The 22,090-nt window shown below is 41.5% G+C and overlaps 1 protein-coding gene across 3 annotated transcripts in view; it reads right to left on the bottom strand.

Moving 5' to 3' along the window:
- Positions 1–22,090, bottom strand: part of alkbh3 (alkB homolog 3, alpha-ketoglutarate dependent dioxygenase) — a 66,218-nt gene that overhangs the window by 3,835 nt on the left and 40,293 nt on the right. For all 3 annotated transcript variants that reach the window (XM_060838593.1, XM_060838592.1, XM_060838591.1), the window contains one exon: positions 1,887–1,985. In XM_060838593.1, coding sequence (XP_060694576.1) covers positions 1,887–1,985 — 99 coding nt within the window. The remainder of the gene's footprint in view (positions 1–1,886; positions 1,986–22,090) is intronic.

Raw genomic sequence — 22,090 nt, 5'->3', positions numbered from 1 at the left:
ATCTATTAAAAATTTATTGTGATTAACCTTGAAATTAAAATTTTTAATCACAATTATTCATGGGTTTTAACTGCAGTAATAATCTACTTTGCAAGGCAAAATGAGGGATCCATGAAGCAGCAGGTCTGCTGGGGCCCAAGACAAACAGAGGGATAGTCTGCAGCTGGCCTCAGGATCAATAATCATCGCCACTGACAAACACCGCTGCACTAATTCACAGCTATCTCCCTGGTAACCAGCTTACATTCGCAGAAGGTAAACTTCACACATGCCCAGAAGCTTAGGGTGAGTTGTACTGAAAGTTGCGGGCAATCCTGAGATATTCACAGCAGAATTTCTGCACTTAATGCATATAAAAAATTTTAACTAAGCAAAATCTACTGCATTAATCACTGGAGTTAGTTGTGATTAATTGGCAATCCTAATGCAAATACAAGCTGTTGTTTAGTTATGAAGGTGAGTTATTTGAACGGGATTTCATGTGTCCTTTAGGATCCGGCAAGTATAAAGTACATTTGAGTTGTTTCACATGGTCATATGTTTTGAAACGTATCATTCAAAAAAGTATCTTAACCTAAAAACTGGCCATATAAATCTCTCTTACTCACATACACATACTCTTAAATCAATCAGTGGAATAATGATAATGAGGAATATTAACTATTATTCGATGAAGCTTGTTTGGCATTAAACTCATTGAGAATGCTATCATCATTCACATAATCCACAATATGTTTTATAATAACTTTGCAGATAGATAGTTGATATACATATAAATTAAAACCAAATGACATGAATCTTGTTGCTGGAGCACAGGATGTATTAACAGCTATAAATAACACTACAATTAATGCAGAAAGGTGTGATCACAGAATTTGAAATAAAACCTGTACAAGGGCCAAGATGAATTCCTCACTCACTTTTCTGTTTCTAGTTTTTCGTAAGATGTTGGGCCTTGTTGACTAGGCCAGCATTTAATGCCCATCCTTAATTGCTCTCGAGACGGTGATGGTGAGCTACTTTCCTGAACCAATGTAGTCCATGTAGTGTAGGTACAGCCACAAAGAGATGCCAAGTCAGGATAGTGTATGGCTTGGCAAGGAACTTACTGGTGCTCCCATGCATCTGCTGCACATGTCCTTCTAGACGGCAGGTTAGAAGGTGCTATCGAAGGAACATTGCTGAGTTGCTGCAGTGCATTTGGATAAACATTGTTGCTACTGTTTATTAGTGGCAGAGGGAGTAAATGCTTGTGATCTGTTGCCAAAAAACATGGGTTACCTTGTTTTGGTTGATGTGCAGTTTATTGAGTGTTGTTCAAGCTATATACTTCCAGGCAAATGGTAAGCACACCTTCACAATGTTAAGTTGTGCCTTGTAGATTGTGGGCAGACTATGGGGAGTCAGGATCTGAGTTATTCATACCAGAACACCCAGCCTCTGACCTGCATCCTGTCTGCTTTAAATAAAACATATAAGACACAGTCACAGCTGTTTAAAGTTAATTATATTATCTTACAGGCACAAGGTTAATTAAAGGTGCATTAGAGAAGCATCTGGAACTGCAGTCTCCCATGCACATTTCCTTAGTTGCTGTTTGTGGGAGCTTGTGCACCATTTTCCCCCATGTTTCCTTCCTTAAAACGTGGCTTTACTTCTTACCGGTTATAAAGTACTTTTCAGCAACATAAGGTTATGAAGGACACTATGTAATTGCAAATATCTCTCTTTATACATATGAAAAAATAGCAACCACAATTTTGAAGGGCAGTCTTGTGCTAGCAAACACTAAGTCTCGTGGTGGAAAATATTATTTTTTTTGTTGAGGAATATTCTCAACTGGAACATCTGTTGCATCACTTTGAAATTCTAAGTATTTTTCTCACCTGCCACTCCTTCTGAGTTTCTCCTTCCATTACCAACAAACACCCGTGGCTGAGTGGGATCCGGATTCTTTCTACATATGTGTAATCTCCTTTATCCTCCTGTGTGGAACAAAGGAAAAGATGATGATGTATCATAAGCATTCAGGAATATAAATTACTGTTTCACTTAATGACCAGATACCTCCAACCATGGCACAGTGGTTAGCACTGCTGCCTCACAGCACCTGAGACCCGGGTTCAATTCCCGACTCAGGCGACTGACTGTGTGGAGTTTGCACGTTCTCCCCGTGTCTGCGTGGGTTTCCCCCGGGTGCTCCGGTTTCCTCCCACAGTCCAAAGATGTGCGGGTCAGGTGAATTGGCCATGCTAAATTGCCCGTAGTGTTAGGTAAGGGGTAAATGTAGGGGTATGGGTGGGTTTCGCTTCGGTGGGTCGGTGTGGACTTGTTGGGCCGAAGGGCCTGTTTCCACACTGTAAGTCTAATCTAAGTCTAATCTAATCACAGGCCAAAAGTCACTTTTCACTGTTTCCAATATTAGAAGTAAAAATTGAAAATACTAACTTTTCTCAATGCCCCTGTGTTCTCCTGGATTGCCAATTCATGGACACTCTGGGACAATTCTAGAAGTTTGATAAACTCAGTCCCAACCTTTTGGAAACTTTTGGAGACTCCAAAGCAACACGAGATTGATGCTACCACTCAGCCCTGAATTTCTCAGCCCACAATCATATCCCTCTAAGTAGAATTTATTATTTACCTCACCTAAGGCAAACAGAGAAGTTGACTCTTTAGCTTGCTCCATCACAGCTTCCTGCTCACTGTACCAAATCCCACTCCCAGCAAGCAACAGGACACTGTACACACGATGACACAGAGAGTTAATGCTATTGTCACACATGCTTTCTAGAACCAACCAAAATAATGGCAATAAACACTTTCACTATGGTGACAGTGTGACAAATGTAAAAACTGCCCATCCACTTGTTGGCATTCTGATAGCTTCATAGGCTCAAAGCTACCCAGTCTGGTGTGTCTGTTTGTGGAAGACATGAACTCCATAGACTCTACTCAAATCAGGATGGATTAGGATGGTGGAAAAATGGAGAAACAGTGAAACTGAAAAATATAAACAGTGAGAATGAGAAATAAACATTAAAGTTACCTCAAAATGATAAAATCAATGGGAAACGAAGACGGAAAAGACAGAAAACAGAAAGTGCTGGAGAAACTCAGTAGGTCTGGCAGCATCTGTGGAAAAGAGACAAAGTAGCCTTGAAAGGTTAACTCTGTTTCTCCACAGATCCTGCCAGAAAAGTAGGTAGTTTATAATGTAAATAAAGAAAAAAGGATACTGCATTGCCTTTATCTCAAATTATTTTACTATTTATTTTCCAAACTCAAACATTGGTGTTTGTAAGCCAGGAATACTATGATCTGATTCACCACTAGCTTCAGTTTCTTTTCTCACCAGGAGCAATCCCCCCCCACAGACATTGCATCCATTCTTGTCAAAGGCGTAAACCTGCAGTCAGACCTCAATCTCTCCCTGCCAAAATGGTGTCTTCCTATAGCCAGCGACAGCCAGAACATCATGCACACTACATTGACAACATGTCTGTTCTCAGCACCTACAGCTGACTAAAGAGTGAAAGAACAGGCAATAGAACAGAAGGGGGAGACAATGCATGAAAGGTAAAGGTAAAGTTGCCATGGCTCTATCAGATTATAGGGCTACTCTCTCATTAGAGAGCGACTGATTTGGGTTATGATTGGTGGTGGTTTAACTGGAGAGTGATCATGCCTCAGGCAAGGGTGGAGGGTGAGAAGGAGGGTCCTTCATGGTTACCTCTGCCTTTGTGGGAATTGCAACTGTGTTGCTGGTGTCACTCTGCATCGCCATCCAGCCAACTGAACTAACCAAGCACGTAAAGAAAATGCAGAAAAGAGTTGCCACCAGCAATCACTCGCTAAAGAGTATGTCTGTCCACTGAGGAGTCTATGTCACTGAATCAGAAAAGCCAAACAGTGCAGAAAAGAGGTAGAAGGTGGGACAAAGAGGGAACAGAACAACATGGAAATGATACAAGAATGACAGACACATCAGACATATGGTGTGCAAAGCTACACAAGATTCATTAATATATCTCTTAAAAGTTAGTGACTCAGGTTTTATGAGCCGCACAAAACTGTTGGATTTTAATGCTTTCCCCTAAGGTGAGTTAGGAGGCAAGAAGGCACTAATTGAGCAAGATGGTGGCAAGTGAGAGCATGGGTGCCTTCCTGCCTCTGCCCTGTTAAAGTCCAGGATGAAAGGCTTGTGGATGGCCTTCCTGCCCTGCCAATGAAGCTCCTAAAATAATTAACCCCAAAAGTGAGCCAATCAGTAGCAGGTGGGGAAGTATTTATGTGGGAAAAAGCCAAACATTGTCGTTCTGCTTGCACATTCCTGGATGGTTGAGTGACAGGATTTCATGTACTCAGAACCATTCTCTGTCCTCGCTCCAGTCTGAAAGCCCTGCTATAATTCCAAACCTGTGATTCTTATCTCATGGTTACTCATTTTTGCACAAAGCTAAAGGACTGTGGACGCTGGATAAAAGAAACAAAACCAGAAATGGCTGAAAATACTCAGGAGGTCTGGCAATATCTGTGGAGAATGTTCTGAAGAAGAGTCATTGGACCCTGAATGCTAACAGTGTTTTCTCTCTACAGATGCTGCCAGACCTGCTGTGTTTTTCCAGTAATTTCTGATTTTATTACTTACATATGGCCTGGAATCTCTTGATGAACATGGTGAGTGCATTGCTGGTGACTGCTAGTGTTCCTACAAGGGAGGGAAAGGCCCCCCAATCCTGGGGAATACCGCTCTGTCAAAATTATGGTGGGCCTTCCCAGGAGGAAGCAGTGAAGGAGTCTTGCCTGCTCTTCAGCCAGAGGATGAAACCCCATCACTGGAGTTAAATACTTTCAATTTGTTGAAAAGCAAGATTAAAAAATTAGTTTGCCACATGAGCACAGCTTTTTTGGATCCATGATTAGTTAAGCTAATGAGGTAGAAATTTGGTCACATGGTTATGTAGAGCTCCCTCTATTCCCAGTGACAGGTAATGCTCGTGGCTGTGTGAGGTATTCTTCAATGATATCACTCAAGTTTAGAATGTGGGTCATGCAGCTAACAACCCACAGCATTACTTACGCCATTGGGATATCTCCCTGGAATGGCGAACATTGAACAGTACAGCACAGAACAGGCCCTTCAGCCCACGATGTCGTGCCGACCACTGATCCTCATGTATGCACCCTCAAATTTCTGTGACCATATGCATGTCCAGTAGTCTCTTAAATGTCCCCAATGACCTTGCTTCCACAACTGCTGCTGGCAATGCATTCCATGCTCTCACAACTCTCTGTGTAAAGAACCTGCCTCTGACATCCCCTCTATACTTTCCTCCAACCAGCTTAAAACTACGACCCCTCGTGCTAGTCATTTCTGCCCTGGGAAATAGTCTCTGGCTATCGACTCTATCTATGCCTCTCATTATCTTGTATACCTCAATTAGGTCCCCTCTCTTCCTCCTTTTCTCCAATGAAAAAAGTCCGAGCTCAATCAACCTCTCTTCATAAGATAAGCCCTCCAGTCCAGGCAGCATCCTGGTAAACCTCCTCTGAACCCTCTCCAAAGCATCCACATCTTTCCTATAATAGGGCGACCAGAACTGGACGCAGTATTCCAAGTGTGGTCTAACCAAAGTTTTATAGAGCTGCAACAAGATCTCACAACGTTGCACGTTCCAGGGTTCAAATGTTTTAGTAGGATCAGACATGGGGGTAAAAAAGGGGGAGGCGTGGCATTACTTGTCAAAGACAGTATCACAGCAGTGGAATGGATGATGGAAGAGGACTTGCCATCTGAGGTAGTTTGGGCTGAGGTTAGAAATAGGAAAGGTGAGGTCACCCTGTTAGGTGTTTTCTACAGGCCTCCTAATAGTCCTAGAGAAGTAGAGGATAATATTGCGAGGATGATTCAGGAAAAGAGTGAAGGTAGCAGGGTGGTTGTTATGGGGGACTTTAACTTCCCAGATATTGACTGGGAGAGCTATAGCTCGAGTTCATTAGATGGGTCGGTGTTTGTACAATGTGTGCAGGAGGGTTTCCTGACACAATATGTCGACAGGCCAACAAGAGGGGAGGCTATATTGGATTTGGTTCTAGGTAATGAACCAGGCCAGGTGTTAGACTTGGAGGTAGGTGAGCACTTCGGGGACAGTGACCACAACTCGGTGACTTTTACTTTAGTGATGGAGAGGGATAATCGTGTGCCGCAGGGCAAGAGCTATAGCTGGGGGCAGGGTAATTATGATGCAGTGAGGCATGACTTAGGATGTGTGGATTGGAAAAACAGGCTTCAAGAGAAGAACACTAATGAGATGTGGGGATTGTTCAAGGAGCAGCTACTGCGTGTCCTCGATAGGTATGTACCAGTCAGGCATGGTGTAAAGGGCCTTGTGAGGCAGTCGTGGTTTAGTAAGGAATTGGAGTCCCTTGTGAAAGGGAAGAAGGCGGCATATGTAAAGATGAGGCGTGAAGGTTCAGTTGGGGCGATTGAGAGTTATAAGGTAGCCAGGAAGGAGCTAAAGAGGGAGGTAAGAGAAGCGAGAAGGGGACATGAAAAGTCTTTAGCTGGTAGGATTAGGGAAAACCCAAAGGCTTTCTATAGGTATGTCAAGAATAAAAGGATGACTAGGGTAGGTATCGGTCCAGTCAAGGATAGTAGTGGGAAGTTGTGTGTGGAGGCGGAGGAGATTGGAGAGACATTAAATCAGTACTTTTCATCAGTATTCACTCAGGAACAGGACACTGTTGCTGATGTGAATATGGAATCACAAATAATTAGAATGGATGCCCTGGAAATATGCAGGGAAGAGGTTTTGGGAATATTGGAAAGGATGAATATAGATAAGTCTCCTGGGCCTGATGGCATTTACCCCAGGATCCTATGGGAAGCTAGGGAGGAGATAGCAGAGCCATTGGCCTGGATTTTTATGTCGTCATTGTCAACGGGAATAGTACCAGAGGACTGGAGGATAGCGAATGTGGTCCCATTGTTCAAGAAAGGGAGTAGGGATAGCCCTAGTAACTATAGGCCAGTGAGTCTGACTTCAGTGGTGGGCAAAGTCTTAGAGAGAATGGTAAGGGATAAGATTTATGAACATCTGGGTAGGAATAACGTGATCAGGGATAGCCAGCATGGTTTTGTGAAGGGCAGGTCGTGCCTCACAAACCTTATTGAGTTCTTTGAGAAGGTGACTAAGGAAGTGGATGAGGGTAAAGCAGTAGATGTTGTGTATATGGATTTTAGTAAGGCGTTCGATAAGGTTCCCCATGGTAGGCTAATGCTAAAACTTCGGAGGTATGGCATTGAGGATACATTAGAGGTTTGGATTAGGAATTGGCTGGCTGGAAGGAGACAGAGGGTAGTAGTTGATGGATTATGTTCATCTTGGAGCGCAGTTACTAGCGGTGTACCACAAGGATCTGTTTTGGGACCATTGCTTTTTGTTATCTTTATAAATGATCTAGAGGAAGGACTTGAAAGCTGGGTAAGCAAGTTTGCGGATGACACAAAAGTCAGTGGAGTTGTGGATAGTGAGGAAGGAAGTGGTAGGTTACAGCGGGATATAGATAAGTTGCAGAGCTGGGCGGAAATGTGGCAAATGGAATTCAATGTAGCTAAGTGCGAAGTCGTTCACTTTGGTAGGAATAACAAGATGATGGATTACTGGGCTAATGGTAGGCTACTTGGTAGTGTGGATGAGCAGAGGGATCTTGGTGTCTATGTACACAGATCTCTGAAAGTTGCCACCCAGGTAAATAGTGCTGTGAGGAAGGCATATGGTGTACTGGGCTTTATTGGCAGAGGAATTGAGTTCCGGAGTCCTGAGGTCATGTTGCAGTTGTATATGACTCTGGTGAGGCCTCATCTGGAGTATTGTGTGCAGTTTTGGTCGCCATACTATAGGAAGGATGTGGAAGCTTTAGAACGAGTGCAGAGGAGGTTTACCAGGATGTTGCCTGGAATGGTAGGAAAATCTTATGAGGAAAGGCTGAGGCACTTGGGGCTGTTCTCATTGGAGAAGAGAAGGTTTAGGGGAGATCTGATAGAAGTGTATAAGATGATTAGGGGTTTAGATAGGGTAGATACTAAGAACCTTTTACCGCTAATGGAGTCAGGTGTTACTAGGCGACATAGCTTTAAATTAAGGGGTGGTAGGTATAGGACAGATGTTAGGGGTAGATTCTTCACACAGCGGGTTGTGAGTTCATGGAATGCCCTGCCCGTATCAGTGGTGAACTCTCCTTCTTTATGGTCATTTAAGCGGGCATTGGATAGGCATTTGGAAGTTATTGGGCTAGTATAGGTTAGGTAGGATTCGGTCGGCGCAACATCGAGGGCCGAAGGGCCTGTACTGCGCTGTATCCTTCTATGTTCTATGTTCTAACTCTTAAACTCAATCCCTCTGTTAATGAAAGCCAAAACACCATATACTTTCTTAACAACCCTGTCCACTTGGGTGGTCATTTTAAGGGATCTATGTACCTGCACATCAAGATCCCTCTGTTCCTCCACACTGCCAAGAATCCTATCCTTAATCCTGTACTCAACTTTCATATTCGACCTTCCAAAATGCATCACCTCGTATTTATCCAGGTTGAACTCCATCTGCCACCTCTCAGCCTATCTCTGCATCCTGTCAATGTCCCGTTGCAGCCTACAACAGCCCTCTATACTGTCAACGACACCTCCAACCTTTGTGTCATCTGCAAACTTGCTGACCCATCCTTCAATCCCCTCATCCAAGTCATTAATAAAAATTACAAACAGTAGAGGCCCCAGGACAGAGCCCTGTGGATCACCACTCACCACAGACTTCAGGCAGAATATTTTCCTTCTACTACCACTCGCTGTGTTCTGTTGGCCAGCCAATTCTGTATCCAGACAGTTAAGTTCCCCTGTATCCCATTCCTCCTGACCTTCTGAATGAGTCTACCATGGGGAATCTTATCAAGTGCCTTGCTGAAGTCCATATACACCACATCCACAGCTCGACCCTCATCAACTTTTCTAGTCACATCCTCAAAGAACTCGATAAGGTTTGTAAGGCATGACCTGCCCCTCGCAAAGCCATGTTGACTGCATTTAATCAAGCCATGCTCTTCCAGATGGTCATAAATCCTATCCCTCAGAATCCTTTCTAACACCATGCAGACGACAGACGTGAGACTTACTGGTCTGTAATTGCCAGGGATTTCTCTATTTCCTTTCTTGAAGAGAGGAATTACATTTGCCTCTCTCCAGTCCTCAGGTATGACTCCAGTGGAGAGCGAGGATGCAAATATCTTCGCAAGTGGCGAAGCAATTGCATTTCTCGTTTCCCAAAGCAGCCGAGGACAAATCTGGTCCGGGCCTGGCGACTTGTCAATCTTAATGTTCATTTCTCCCAATAATTCTTTTTTCAATGGGTGAGTGTCCTGATAGGCAATCAGGTGCATCAAACTCTGAGCAGTGGCTTAAGCGTTACAAGAGGCTGAAATGTTTAACTAGAGGAACACTGGATTTTTCTGAATAGAAATAGAACTGTAAATTACAACTTACATTTTATAGTGTCAATATCTTCAATTGTATGAATTAAAGCAGTCAGTCATTCTGTTGTTTTAGTCTGTTTGAAATGGGATTTTCATTCAATATTTTCTGGCTTCATTTCAACAAGAGCTATACCAGTTATATTATAATTCAGTGTTACTGATAACTGTTAGTATAGATAACAATTAAAAAAATGTAGCTTTCAGTGCATTCAGTTGGCAGTTGTCAAGTCATTTGGGTAAGAAGCCAAAATTATAATACATGTTTAAAGTTATATAAAAATCAATTCCAATCTCCTCCACTGATGCAAATCATCCCTTTAAAAATAAAATGAAAATGATAATGCTGGCCCATAACCAAAATATTTGAAGATGGTTATGTATTGTAGTGGTACTATGCATGGTTTTCTACCCTCAATCTCCACATATATACCTCCATAAGGGAGACAGTGGTATAGTGGCTATGCCACTGAAGTCGTAGTCCATAACTCCTGGCTAATACTCTGGGGACATGGGCTTGAATCCCATCACATTAAATCGTGAAATTTGAACTTAGTTTTGAAAAATTTGTAATAAAAAGCTAGCCTTTTGTTGTCGTAAACCAATGTTGTTCATTAATGTCCTTTATGGAAGAAAGTCTGCTGTCTTCTCCCCTATCTGACCTATATGCAGAACTACAGCAATATGGTTGACTCTTTACTGTCCTCTGGGCCATTAGGGATGGGCAACAAATGGTGGTCTAGCCAGCAACAACCACACCTAATGGAAAAAACTCAGTTATTCTGCTGAGAATAAGGAGAAAGACTGATAGTTCTTCAAAAGGGAGGTGAGTTAAAATGCAGAGAGATCCATTGGTTGGTTGCTCATGTGATTTTCAACAGATGCTTCAAAATTACACTGGGAAGGTTTAAGAACAGGAACCTGCCTCAAAGACAGGTTGTGCATAATGTAGGAGACCTAAGAAAATACAGAAAAAAATTGAAGGCATACCAACCTAAACAAAATAGAAGTTTGCAAGTATAGAAGCATGTTAAAATCTGAAGAATTTAAAATTTTCTATTATACTTCCAGTATCATCTCCAAATTTTTACAGATTAAAATTATCAACAAAAATCTATATTCAGCTTCTTCTAACCACTAACTTCTTACGGTAAAAGACTGGTATTTTTATTCTACTAATATTAAACATGTCTTTTAATAAATATAACATACACAATTATAACTACTAACATGCACGGGCTTCTTCAAAAGGAAGGCTGGGCTAAGCCTGGGGATCACTGTTAAATTGCTACCATACAAATACACCAAATAAAATTCCTTTCTGCTAATTTAACAGAAATATTAACTCACTCAAAATAAAACAGTAACACAATTTCATAAACATAATAATGAATTTACAGTTTTTAATGGCATACTTCAAAGTTTTCATCATTTCACATTTGAGTATTCTATGAAAAGCTGGACTGCATTTTATCATTACTGATGAAATTGCCTCTCTTCCTGTACATGATTGGACGAGTAAATGAGAAGTAAGTCTTTACCAAGAAAGGGATGGAAATATTAGAGAACTAATCACACAAACAAATTTGGTTCAGTTGTCAACAGTCTTACCCATAAATCAATAGGTTCTGAGTTCAAGTCCTAACACATGACCTAACATCAGCTGACAATTCAATGTCTTAATTTCTGCTTTTAAATATGATCCACTGACAATATAGCACAGCTCGGTAATACAGCTTGATTAGCTGGATTCAAAAGCCACTGACACAGTTTGAAGAGCAGATGGGCACCTGTAGTGGTGGCCTTATTTATCTTTCAAACAAAACTAAAACTGCTGTTTGTCTGGCCTTAATTGCAAACATGACAATTATCTGTAATAGTGGAAGGAACCTTCCAGAAATGTGAAATATGCTACATGATTGTTATTTCCAGCAGTAATTTCACAAACCTAGAAAAAGCTTTTCACCCACAGTAGAAAAGTAGTGTGCACTTGGGATAGAGGTACAATAAATACAATAAAAATATAGCTAAAATAGAAAATTATTCAAATGATGAATGGGATTGTGGCAAAATTTTTATCGCCTTCTATATCAAATATACCACACAAGGCATCCAACTCAATATCATATTAAATTTAGAAAAAAAAGCTCTTTCTCGTAGCAATGCCAGTAAAAATATATTATGTCCTTGATCATAAGTGCTTATGCACTTACTGCTGAACAAACTAATGGATCAATTAAATTAGATCTAGCATTAAAAATATCAGTGTTTCTACATGACCAGAAAGGTACCAACTTGAACTATAGCTTTGACGTCAAGGCAGCATTTGTGATATCAAGTTTGACAAGAGTATAGCATCAAGGAACCCTAGCAAATCTAGGGTCAATGAGAACTGGGGAAATATCTCCACTGGTTGGAGTTCTTTCTCGCACAAAGGAAGAAGGTTGTGATTGTTAGAGGTCTACCATTTCAAGATTTCATCAGGTGCAGTGTCCTGAGCCCAAACATCTTTAGTTGGGACAGATAATAATTACTGGCCCAATCAGTGACAGCCACATCCGATGAATGAATTAAAAAGAAACTTTAACTCACCACCCTGAGAAAAACAAACTGGTTTAACAAGTTCCCAAAAAGTAAATGTATATCAAACATTCAAAACGTTTTAAGTATCAGGTGGATATGGCTCACTACCAAAACTAATTTTGCACCACCAAGGACAGAGAAGCCATTCAGTAACAAGGGTGTGCTCTGTCTTTAATGAGTCTGTGAACAGCTACAACGTGCTCAAGAATCCCTACCCCTGTAGCACACCTACACCCCCTTTCATGGATCAATTTCTGTACTGGATGGTGCACTATAGTCAGTGCGAAGTAATTCATTTTCCAATCATGGATGTTAGGACAGAATGTGTATTTGAACCCAGTTCACAGAGCCACTCAAATCAAATAATGAACAGCATTATAAAACACATTCAAATAACAAAAATAAATATTTGAACATCATGTTCCTTTGCAAAACTGTGAATACGAAATTTTCTTTAAACTAGGTTGGGGGGCTATTGTAATTGAACAACTAAACAAATGCTACTTCTAATGAAATACTTATGTTCTTAGGCAGATTACTGTTATTTAGTTATCTATGGGAAGGAACATATTCTTATTTCTTCCTTCAGAAAGGCTATTCAGAGATGTCTAATACATATATTTTAAACCAGCACTTTAATGCAGTTGCTATGGGAACCTTCAGCACCACAAGTTAGATTTTCCCTGTTATGTAATGCCACCCACACAATTTTCAGCAGCCACATTGCTTTCCACTGGCAGGCGTTTAAAAAATCTATAGATTTTTCAGATTGTTTTTAAAGCAGCTTTGTCATGAAAATGCAAGTTTCAGATTTTGATCCATTTAGATTTTAAATAATGGGTTGTAAATATGGACTCTGAGACCATGTAAATTGAGTTAATGTTCACTTTTGATTTTATAAAGATATCCCATAACTTTGGAACAATTAATTGATATCAAGGACGTGGCATTCAAGCAACATTCATGCCTTTGGTGTACTTTAAATTGTTAATTGATTTCATTTAAAAAACAATGCTAAGGCTATCAGGTGAAGGTGAGGGAGTTGTGTTTCTGATTGCAAGTAGTCCGATGGCATTGAGTTCCAACAACTGATGGGAGAAAGTGAGGAGTGCGGATGCTAGAGACCAGGGTCAAAAAGTGTGGTGCTGGAAAAGCACAGCCAGTCAGGCAGCATCCGGGGAGCAGGAGAGTCAATGTTTCAAGCATAAGCTCTTCAGCAGACATTCCTGACTCCTCGGATGCTGCCTGACTGGCTGTGCCTTTCCAGCACCACACTTTTTGACTCCCAAAAAATTATGGGAATGCTGTGCCTTTGGTAAGCTTTTCAGCTTTCTCGTCCAGATTAACAAATCGAGGTAGACTGCTAACTAATCACAATAATTACATTTGGAATTGATTAAATGAGAGAAACAGGTAAAAGTCCAACACTACATTTATTTTGTGTTACCTAAATAACGTAATGCACCTGGGATGTCTGCTGTTAATACTTCCGTTTTGCCACAGAGATGTACAACGTAGAAACAGATCCTTCAGTCCAACTCTTCCATGCTGACCAGATATCCTAACCTAATCTAGTCCCATTTGCCAGCACTGGGCCCACATCCCTCTGAACCCTTCCTATTCACCTTTGTTAAAATAGGTTTGTTTGCCAAAACTGAGTTGGCAGTTTGAGGTGACAGGGTAGCTCAGTGGTTAGCACTGCTGCCTCACAGCACCAGGGACCTTGTGGAGTTGCACATTCTCCCTGTGTCTGTGTCAGTTTCCTCCCCGTCCAAAGATGTGTAGGTTAGGTGAATTGGCCACGCTAAATTGTCCCAAAGTGTTCAGGGATGTGTAGGTTAGATGCATTTGTCAGGGATAAATATAGGATTGAGGAATGGGTCTGGGTGGGTTACTCTTCAGAGGGTCGGTGTGGACTTATTGTGCCGAAGGGCCTGTTTCCATACTGTAGGGAATCTAATCTAATCAAAAAAGTACATTGATTCAAGCTTCATAAGTAATAACTACCTAGTGGCACTGAGACTTTGATGCCATACTGACAGGTTCAAGGAACCGGATCTCAATTATTGCTGTCCTGCGACGTTCATAACGAAAAGTGCAGGGAAGCCATTCAATCTACCTATACTCATTCTTCCTGATGCCATCTAATTCTCTCCTTAGTGAATCTGAAGTTTTGTTTCCAGTACCTTTCCTGAAAAAATATTGATTGTTGATCATATTTTGCGAGAAAAGCCACATCACTTAAGTTTTAAACTTCCCTCAGAGCAGTTTAAACCTCACCTTTGGTCATCTTAATCATGACTTAACTTGAAATAGTGTGCAAGATTTGCGCTTTCTATTCCACTCAGTACCCTCCTATTTATTGTTTTCAATGCTGAAGAAGTTGAAGCTTTTCAAAATTCAATACTCTGACAGAAGTGTTTGTCTTCTGGTCCATCTCAACATCATTCCGAAGTTGGATACTTGAATTTCTCATTTGAAGCACAATCTCATGGGAGGCAATATCTTAGTGGAACTGAAACTCAGACAATGTTCTGGGGACCTGGGTTTGAATGCCACTATAGCAGAAGGTGGAATTTGAATTCAATGTAAAAGATCTGGCATTAAGAATCAACTTATGCCCATGAAACCATTGTCAGAAAAAGCCATCTGGTCCACGAATGTCCTTCAAAGAAGGAAATTTGCCATCCTCACATGGTCTGGCCTACGTGGGACACCAGAGCCACAACAATGTAGTTGACTCTTAACTGCTCTCTAATATGCAAGCCACTGAATTGTATCAATCGCTACAAAATCTCAACAAAGAAATGAAACCGGATGGAATGCTTGGAATTGACCTTTGCTCCAGAAGAGACAGATGTACTGTGGATAGGAGATTTCAATGTCCACTATCAAGAGTGGCTTCGCAGCAGCACTACTGATCGAGCTTGTCGGGTTCTAAGCAGCATAGCTGCTAGATTAGGTCTGCGGCAGGCGGTGAGAGAATTAACTGGACAGAAAAATCTTACTTAACCTCATCCTCATCAATCTGCTGGCTGCAGATGCATCATGACAATATCAGTAAGAGTGACCACTGCACAGTCATTGTGGAGACGAAGTCTGGCCTTCATAATGTCAACACCCTCCAACATGCTGTGTGGCACTATCACTGTGCTAAATGGGACAGACTTTGAACAAATCTATCAACTCAAGTCTGGACATCCATGAATCACTGTGAGCCATCAGCAGGAGCAGAATACAGAAGAGTACGCCAAAAGCAACACCAGGCATACGTAAAAATGAGCTGTCAACCTGGTGAAGCTACCAAACAGGACTACTTGCATGCCAAATGGCATAAACAGCATGTGATAGACAGAATTAAGTGGTCCCACATCAACAGATCAGATATAATTTCTTTAATCCTGCCACACCCAGTTGCGAATAGTGGTGGACGATTAAACAACTCACTGGAGGAGGCTGCTCCACAAATATTCCCATCCTTAACAATAGAAGACCCAGAACATCAGTACAAAAGATAAGGCTGAAGCATTCGCAGCAATTTTCAGTAAAATTGTTGAGTGGATGATCCAACTTAATTCACTTTAAGAAACGTTTGGGGGGCTATGGGGCCTGACAACATTCCAGCAATAGTACCGAAGATTTGTGCTCAAGAACCTGCACCTGCTCAGTAATAACCTGCTCAATGATGCCCAGTTCGGGTTCCACCAAGGTAATTCAACTCCTGACCTCATTACAGCTTTGGTTCAAACATAGACAAAAGAACTGAATTCCAGAGATGAGGTGAGAGTGACAGCCCTTGACATCAACACCGCAATCAACCGAGTGTGGCATCAAGGAACTTTGGCAAGACTGAAATCAATGGGTTTCAGGAAACAAAATCTCCCCTGGTTGTAACCTGGCACTAATGAAGACGGTTGTGGTTGTTGAAGGTCAGTCATCGCAGTTCCAAGCCATCCCTGCAGGTGTTTTTCAGGTTAATGTCCTAGTCCCAACCATCTTCAGCTCCATATGAACTTCCCTCCATCATATTGACAGAAGTGGGGATGTTCATCTATTACTGCACAATGTTCAGCACTGTTCACAATTCCTTGGATTACAGAGCAGTCCATGTTTAAATGCATCAGGATCTGGACAATATCCAAGCTTGGGCTGACAACTGATAAGGAACACTCAAACCACACAAATTTCCTGATGAAGGGCTTATGTCCAAAACATCAATTCTCCTGCTCCTCGGATGCTGCCTGACCTGCTGTGCTCTTCCAGTACCACACTCTCGACTCTCACTACACAAATGCCAGGCAAAGACCATCTCCAATTAGAGACTGGCTAACTATTGCCTCTTGACATTCAATGGCGTTACTCTCACTGAATGCCCCACTATCAACATTCTTGGGATTACCATTAACCAGAAACTTAACTTCACTCACCAAATAAACAGTACCTACATGACCGAATTAGAGGCTATGAATACTGCAATATGTAGCTTTCCTTCTAACTCTATAAAGCCTGTCCACTATCTACAAGACACATGTCTGGAGTATGATGGAATTCTCACCACCCGCCTGGATGGATGCGGCTCCAACAACACCAAAGAAGCTTGACACAACCCAGGACAAAGCAACACATTTGATTGGCACCACATCCTCAAGCACCCGCTCCCTCCAGCAGGGATGATTAGCAGCAGCAGTGTGGACTGATCTGTGTACTACAAGATGCACTGCAGAAATTCACCAAGATCCTTAGAAAGCACTTTCCAAATCCATGACTACTACAAATACGAGGGCAGGAGATACATCGGAACATTTTATTTGTTTTGTTTTCTTTCCTCTAGATATATTTTAACGGATTCTGTTTAACCTCGATGACATTAAACTATAGTTCCAGTTGTGATTTCCGTGCACGCCAGTTTGTTCTCCAGTCTTAGAAATGTACATATGCCTCATTTGATAAGTTCAAAATGTATCATTCCCTTTTCTCAGCAATAGCCCACAATTCCTATCTTTCTATCCTGCTTGCCAGTTTGTGCTCGGGTTCATTTTTCTTCATTCATTTTGGGCGGCACGGTGGCACAGTGGTTAGCACTGCTGCCTCGCAGCGCCAAGAGAGCCGGGTTCAATTCCCTCCTCAGGCGACTCTCTGTGTGGAGTTTGCACATTCTCCCCGTGTCTGCGTGGGTTTCCTCTGGATGCTCCGGTTTCCTCCCACAATCCAAAAACGTGCAGGTTAGGTGAATTGGCCATGCTAAATTGCCCGTAGTGTTAGGTGAAGGGGTAAAGGTAGGAGAATGGGTATGGGTGGGTTATGCTTCGGCGGGTCAGTGTGGACTTGTTGGGCCGAAGGCCCTGTTTCCACACTGTAAGTAATCTAATCTAAAAAAAATCTGCAAGTTCCCCTCCAATTCACTCACCATGCTGACTTGAAAATATACAATTTGGTGTTGCTAGGTCAAAATCATGGGGAATTACCTCCCTACAGCATGTGGACAGCAGCAGCACAAGAACGCAGCTCATCACCACCTTTTCAAGGACAATAAATGCTGGCCCAACCACACCACCCTCCTCCCGTGAGTGAATTTTAAAAAATCTACTGACGTACAACACAACTAAGCATTACTTGCTTTGCTTTATTATCTAGACCTGCAGTTATCTTTATATAATTACTACTTCTTGAAAAAGCAGAAAACTTGAACTTACGACTTTCCAGTATGTCTAAATTCGCCAAGGGCGCTACAGTTGGGAAGTCGAGGAGGTGGAGGAGAAGGAAGAGTGTGATCAAAGAAGAAATTGATTTTACATGGAAACCAGGAGGGTCCTGAAAGCATTGTTGCAGAATTAGATTTACAAAATTTCTTTGGAGAGAGGGAAGGCCAAAAAACAGAAGATTAAAAATGAAAATATTTGTAAAATAATATGGGAAAAGAAACAGAAAAGAAGTGGTATTGAGACTGGCTCGAATGCAACGAGGGGTACGTCGGCTTCCAAGAGATCAATTGTGTTAGGGAATTCTGTAGGCAGAGGTACAGAGAGAAAAAGCAGAATGGGGTCTATGTTTGGAAAGTTAAAATTCCCTTCCATAACCACCCTATTATTCTTACAGATGACAGAGATCTCCTTACAAATTTGTTTCTCAATTTCCCTCTGACTATTAGGGGGTCTATAATAAAATCCCAATAAGGTGATCATCCCTTTCTTATTTCTCAGTTACACCCAAATAAAACCCCTGGGTGTATTTCCGGGAATATCCTCCCTCAGGACAGCTGTAATGCTATCCCTTATCAAAAAAGTCACTCCCCCTCCTCTCTTGCCTCCCTTTCTGCTCTTCCTGTTGCATTTGTATCCTGGAACATTATGCTGCCAGTCCTGTCCATCTCTGAGCCATGTTTCTGTAATTGCTATGATATCCCAGTCCCATATTCCTAACCATGCCCTGACTTCATCTCAGTTTGAAGGTTGTCACCATTTTGTGCATAAATTGAGCAATAAAGACAACAATATCCTCCTGATAACAAACAAAACAAATTAACAATGAATCCGTATTTGAGTAATGCTGAACAAAAAAACATTTCGTTGAAACTCTTTGCCTTGCACTCAGGACAATTTGCAAGAAATACAGCAGTGAAAGGAAGACAACATTTTTATTGTATGAGAGAAAAGATTGATTAGCAAGTGGCTCTGATTGACAGAGGCATTACTGAGGAAAATACAGCAATGAGGTGATGACTGACAGTTAATTGCCAAGCTTTGTTGAAATTTTATACTAAGTAGGTTGATACTGATTTCTCAAGGCATTTCTCTGAGAAATGAACCAGAGAATGGCTGACAACTATTTTGTAGAGTTGAAATAGATATACTGTAGTAATGTGTACATGCAAAACATTATGCTGACGACCAATTTCAGATTTTCAGTCAGGTATGCAGTGTGTTGTATTTGCATATATCGCAAGCTACATATATTAAGACACAGGGCCCCATTCTTCACAAATAGAATGAGCATGCACATGTCATCCTGATGAGTGCAATACAAAATGATTCAATAAACTGTGGAGTTTTTTCCAACTGTGGGATATTGCAGACTTGTACTTCCAAACGATTACTAGCGATATATTTTTGATATTGCAGGTTGAGGGAATAATGTTGGCCAGGATATCAGGAGAAAACCAAATTTCTGTCTGAATAGTTCCATGGACTTATTTGTATTTCCACTAGAATAGGCAAACAAGTTATTGGTTTAATATTACATCACTGTCTGCACCATTTCCTTTGAAGTGTCTGCCCAGATTATGTGCTTAAACTCTGGGTGGAATTTTGATGACAGGGTTTCCCTCTTAATATCTGGAGTAGAGGTTATTAATATTTATGTTGCTATTCTGTGGCACTCACAATGAATCATTGCTATGAATCATTGATGAAAAAACATCCAAAAAAGTGAAATACAGAAAACTTGGAAAATAAAAAAGTCCATCAGCTAAAAGGCGAGAAACAGGGCAGCACAATGGCTCAGTAGTTAGCAGTACTGCCTCATAACATCAGGAACCCAGGTTCAATTCCACCCTTGGGTTACTATCTATGTGAGTTTGCACATTCTCCCTGTGTCTGTATGGGTTTCCTCCCACAGTCCAAAAATGTGCAGATTAGACAGACTGGCCATGCTAAACTGCCCATAGTGTCCATGGACGTGCAGGCTAGGTGGATTAGCCATGGGAAATGTAGGGTTAAGAGGATAGAGTGAGGGGATGGGTCTGGGTGAGATGCTCTTCTGAGGGTCAATGTGGACTCAATGGGCCGAATGGCCTACTTCCACACTGCATGGATTTATGAAGAATCAGACTGAAGTTTAGTTTTCAGATGATGGATCTGAGCATTTTCTGTTTTTGAATCACTGGAGTCAAGAAGCTCACTATAATGGCTGTGGAAGGAATTTTTCTTCCTCATCCTCAATATTATAACATATTTTAAACAAGCCTCTTTATTTTTGTTTACTTGGCATGCAAACCAATTGTAGGTCTAGCTTGGTTTCTTTCTAAAATTAACCACAAGAAAGTATGAAATAATTCAGCTTTTTATTTTCTTCCACCACCCTTCTGCTTTTAAGTTTTTTTAGTGTAACCTATTCAAAATATTTCAGCCTTTAAAATAACATCAGGTTAAAGATATGCTCTTTGTTTTGCATTTTGGACTCACCGTTTTCATCATTTTGAAGACAGAAGGAACATCAGCGGATGTAGAAATATGAAAGGATAATGGAGAGGATAAGCCTGAGAGGATAATGGAGGCAGGTACTCTTGCAACATTTAAGAAACAACTGGCTGAGCACTTAAAATTCCAGTGACAAGGGGGCTCTGGACCAAGTGGAGGTAAATGGGATGAGTATAATTTGGTGTTTGTTGGTCAGCACAGACCATGGAACCATGGAAATGGAACAGCCGAGAAGAGGGCCATTCGGCCCATTTTGTCCATGCTGGCCATGGTGGGCTGAAGGATCTACTTCTATGCTGTGTGACTCTAATAAAAACAAATTGTCAAAACTGCCACTATGTCTGGATAACAACTCCAAAGGCTAACTTTTCGGTCAATTAGGCCCCGAATTTTCAGCACAACCAACAATCAGGCTGGATTTTGCATATGCACTTTTTTAAGGAAGCAGCTAACTATTTAAATCACCTTCACTGAAGCAGCATTTTGACCTCTGAAACACTGAACTCAGTGTACACACACTAGACCTCCTTAGAGCAAGTCTGAACTTTGTGGATTCAATTGGATAGCCAGGCTACACCTTAGTTGAGAGTCAACATACCTCTTTGGATATGATCTTGAGACAGTTTGGAAGGTGGGATCAAGTACCCTTTGTCAGGTTGGTCAGGAATGTTGGCTGGGTCACACAACCTTTGAATTTGTTAATAGTAGGAAAGATCGTGCTTAAAAGGTACATAACCCTTGAAACTGTGAGGCTGTAAAAGAAGCATGAAGCTTGCCAAAAACTGTCAACAACGTCAAGAATGATCAAACCTGTGAATGGTTGTCTTTTCTTTTAATGAATGGGAGTGGTTCTCACAATAAAGTATACTTTGCAATATAAAATTTTAAATTATAGAAGGTTGCCTTTTTCTTGTGTGCTTGGAAAATTTGAACATAGAATGGCATGAGTTAGCACTAAGTTGGTGTAGGGGGTATGAGGGGCTACTGAGATAGATAAAGGAGCATTAAGTGGTATGGGAATAAAGTGACTACAGGGGTGGGTGAGGGCATTAGGTTGCATGGGTTGGCATGGATGCAGCACGTGTGCAGGTCAAGGGTGGTGCAAAGTGTCAGGAGTGGGACAACGTTCTATATTTTATTCTTTGACTTTAATTTTTGGACACAATGCAGTCCCAATGCAAGCAATCTTCCCAGCCCACCTCATCAACTAGCAGAGTCCATAGCTCTTCGCAAGCCATTCAGATGGACTTCCAATACAGCAATTACAAATCGGGAGTGTGGGGGTCATACTTAAGATGTCTGGTTTCTGGAGCCAGGAATTCCCTTACATCTGCACATGTGACCCAGCTGAGGCAAGTGGGGCCTTATGTTAATGAAATAACTCCAGAGAGCCTGGTAACCCGATACCATTTATCCTTTATTTACATGTGGGGAGCTCTTGACACTAATTCAGCTCTCTCAGAGCCAGCTCTCAGTGTGAACAGAACATCTGACATTCCTGCTTATATCTGTCAGCTAGGGCTCCCTGATTGGACCAGGTTAACAGTCCCAATCAGGGAACTCATATTCTATGATGTCCACCTGGCTGAGTTACAGTGTTATGGACCAGGACAGACCCTCTCAAAACATTTCAAGTAAGTAGCCCAGACCCTAACTTTGCTAGTTGGTTTAAGCAGGTGTAACACATATATTGCAGGAGATGCAGCTGGTCAAACCACTTTGTTTGAAACAAAACAGAATTTATTTACAAGAACCAAATGAAACACAAACTAAAGAGAACAGAA

The sequence above is a fragment of the Hemiscyllium ocellatum genome, chromosome 18 (genome assembly GCF_020745735.1).
Source record: "Hemiscyllium ocellatum isolate sHemOce1 chromosome 18, sHemOce1.pat.X.cur, whole genome shotgun sequence".
Classification (NCBI taxonomy): domain Eukaryota; kingdom Metazoa; phylum Chordata; class Chondrichthyes; order Orectolobiformes; family Hemiscylliidae; genus Hemiscyllium; species Hemiscyllium ocellatum.
The sequence above is the reverse complement of the archived record's forward strand: the minus strand, read 5'-3'. Positions and strand labels throughout refer to the sequence as shown.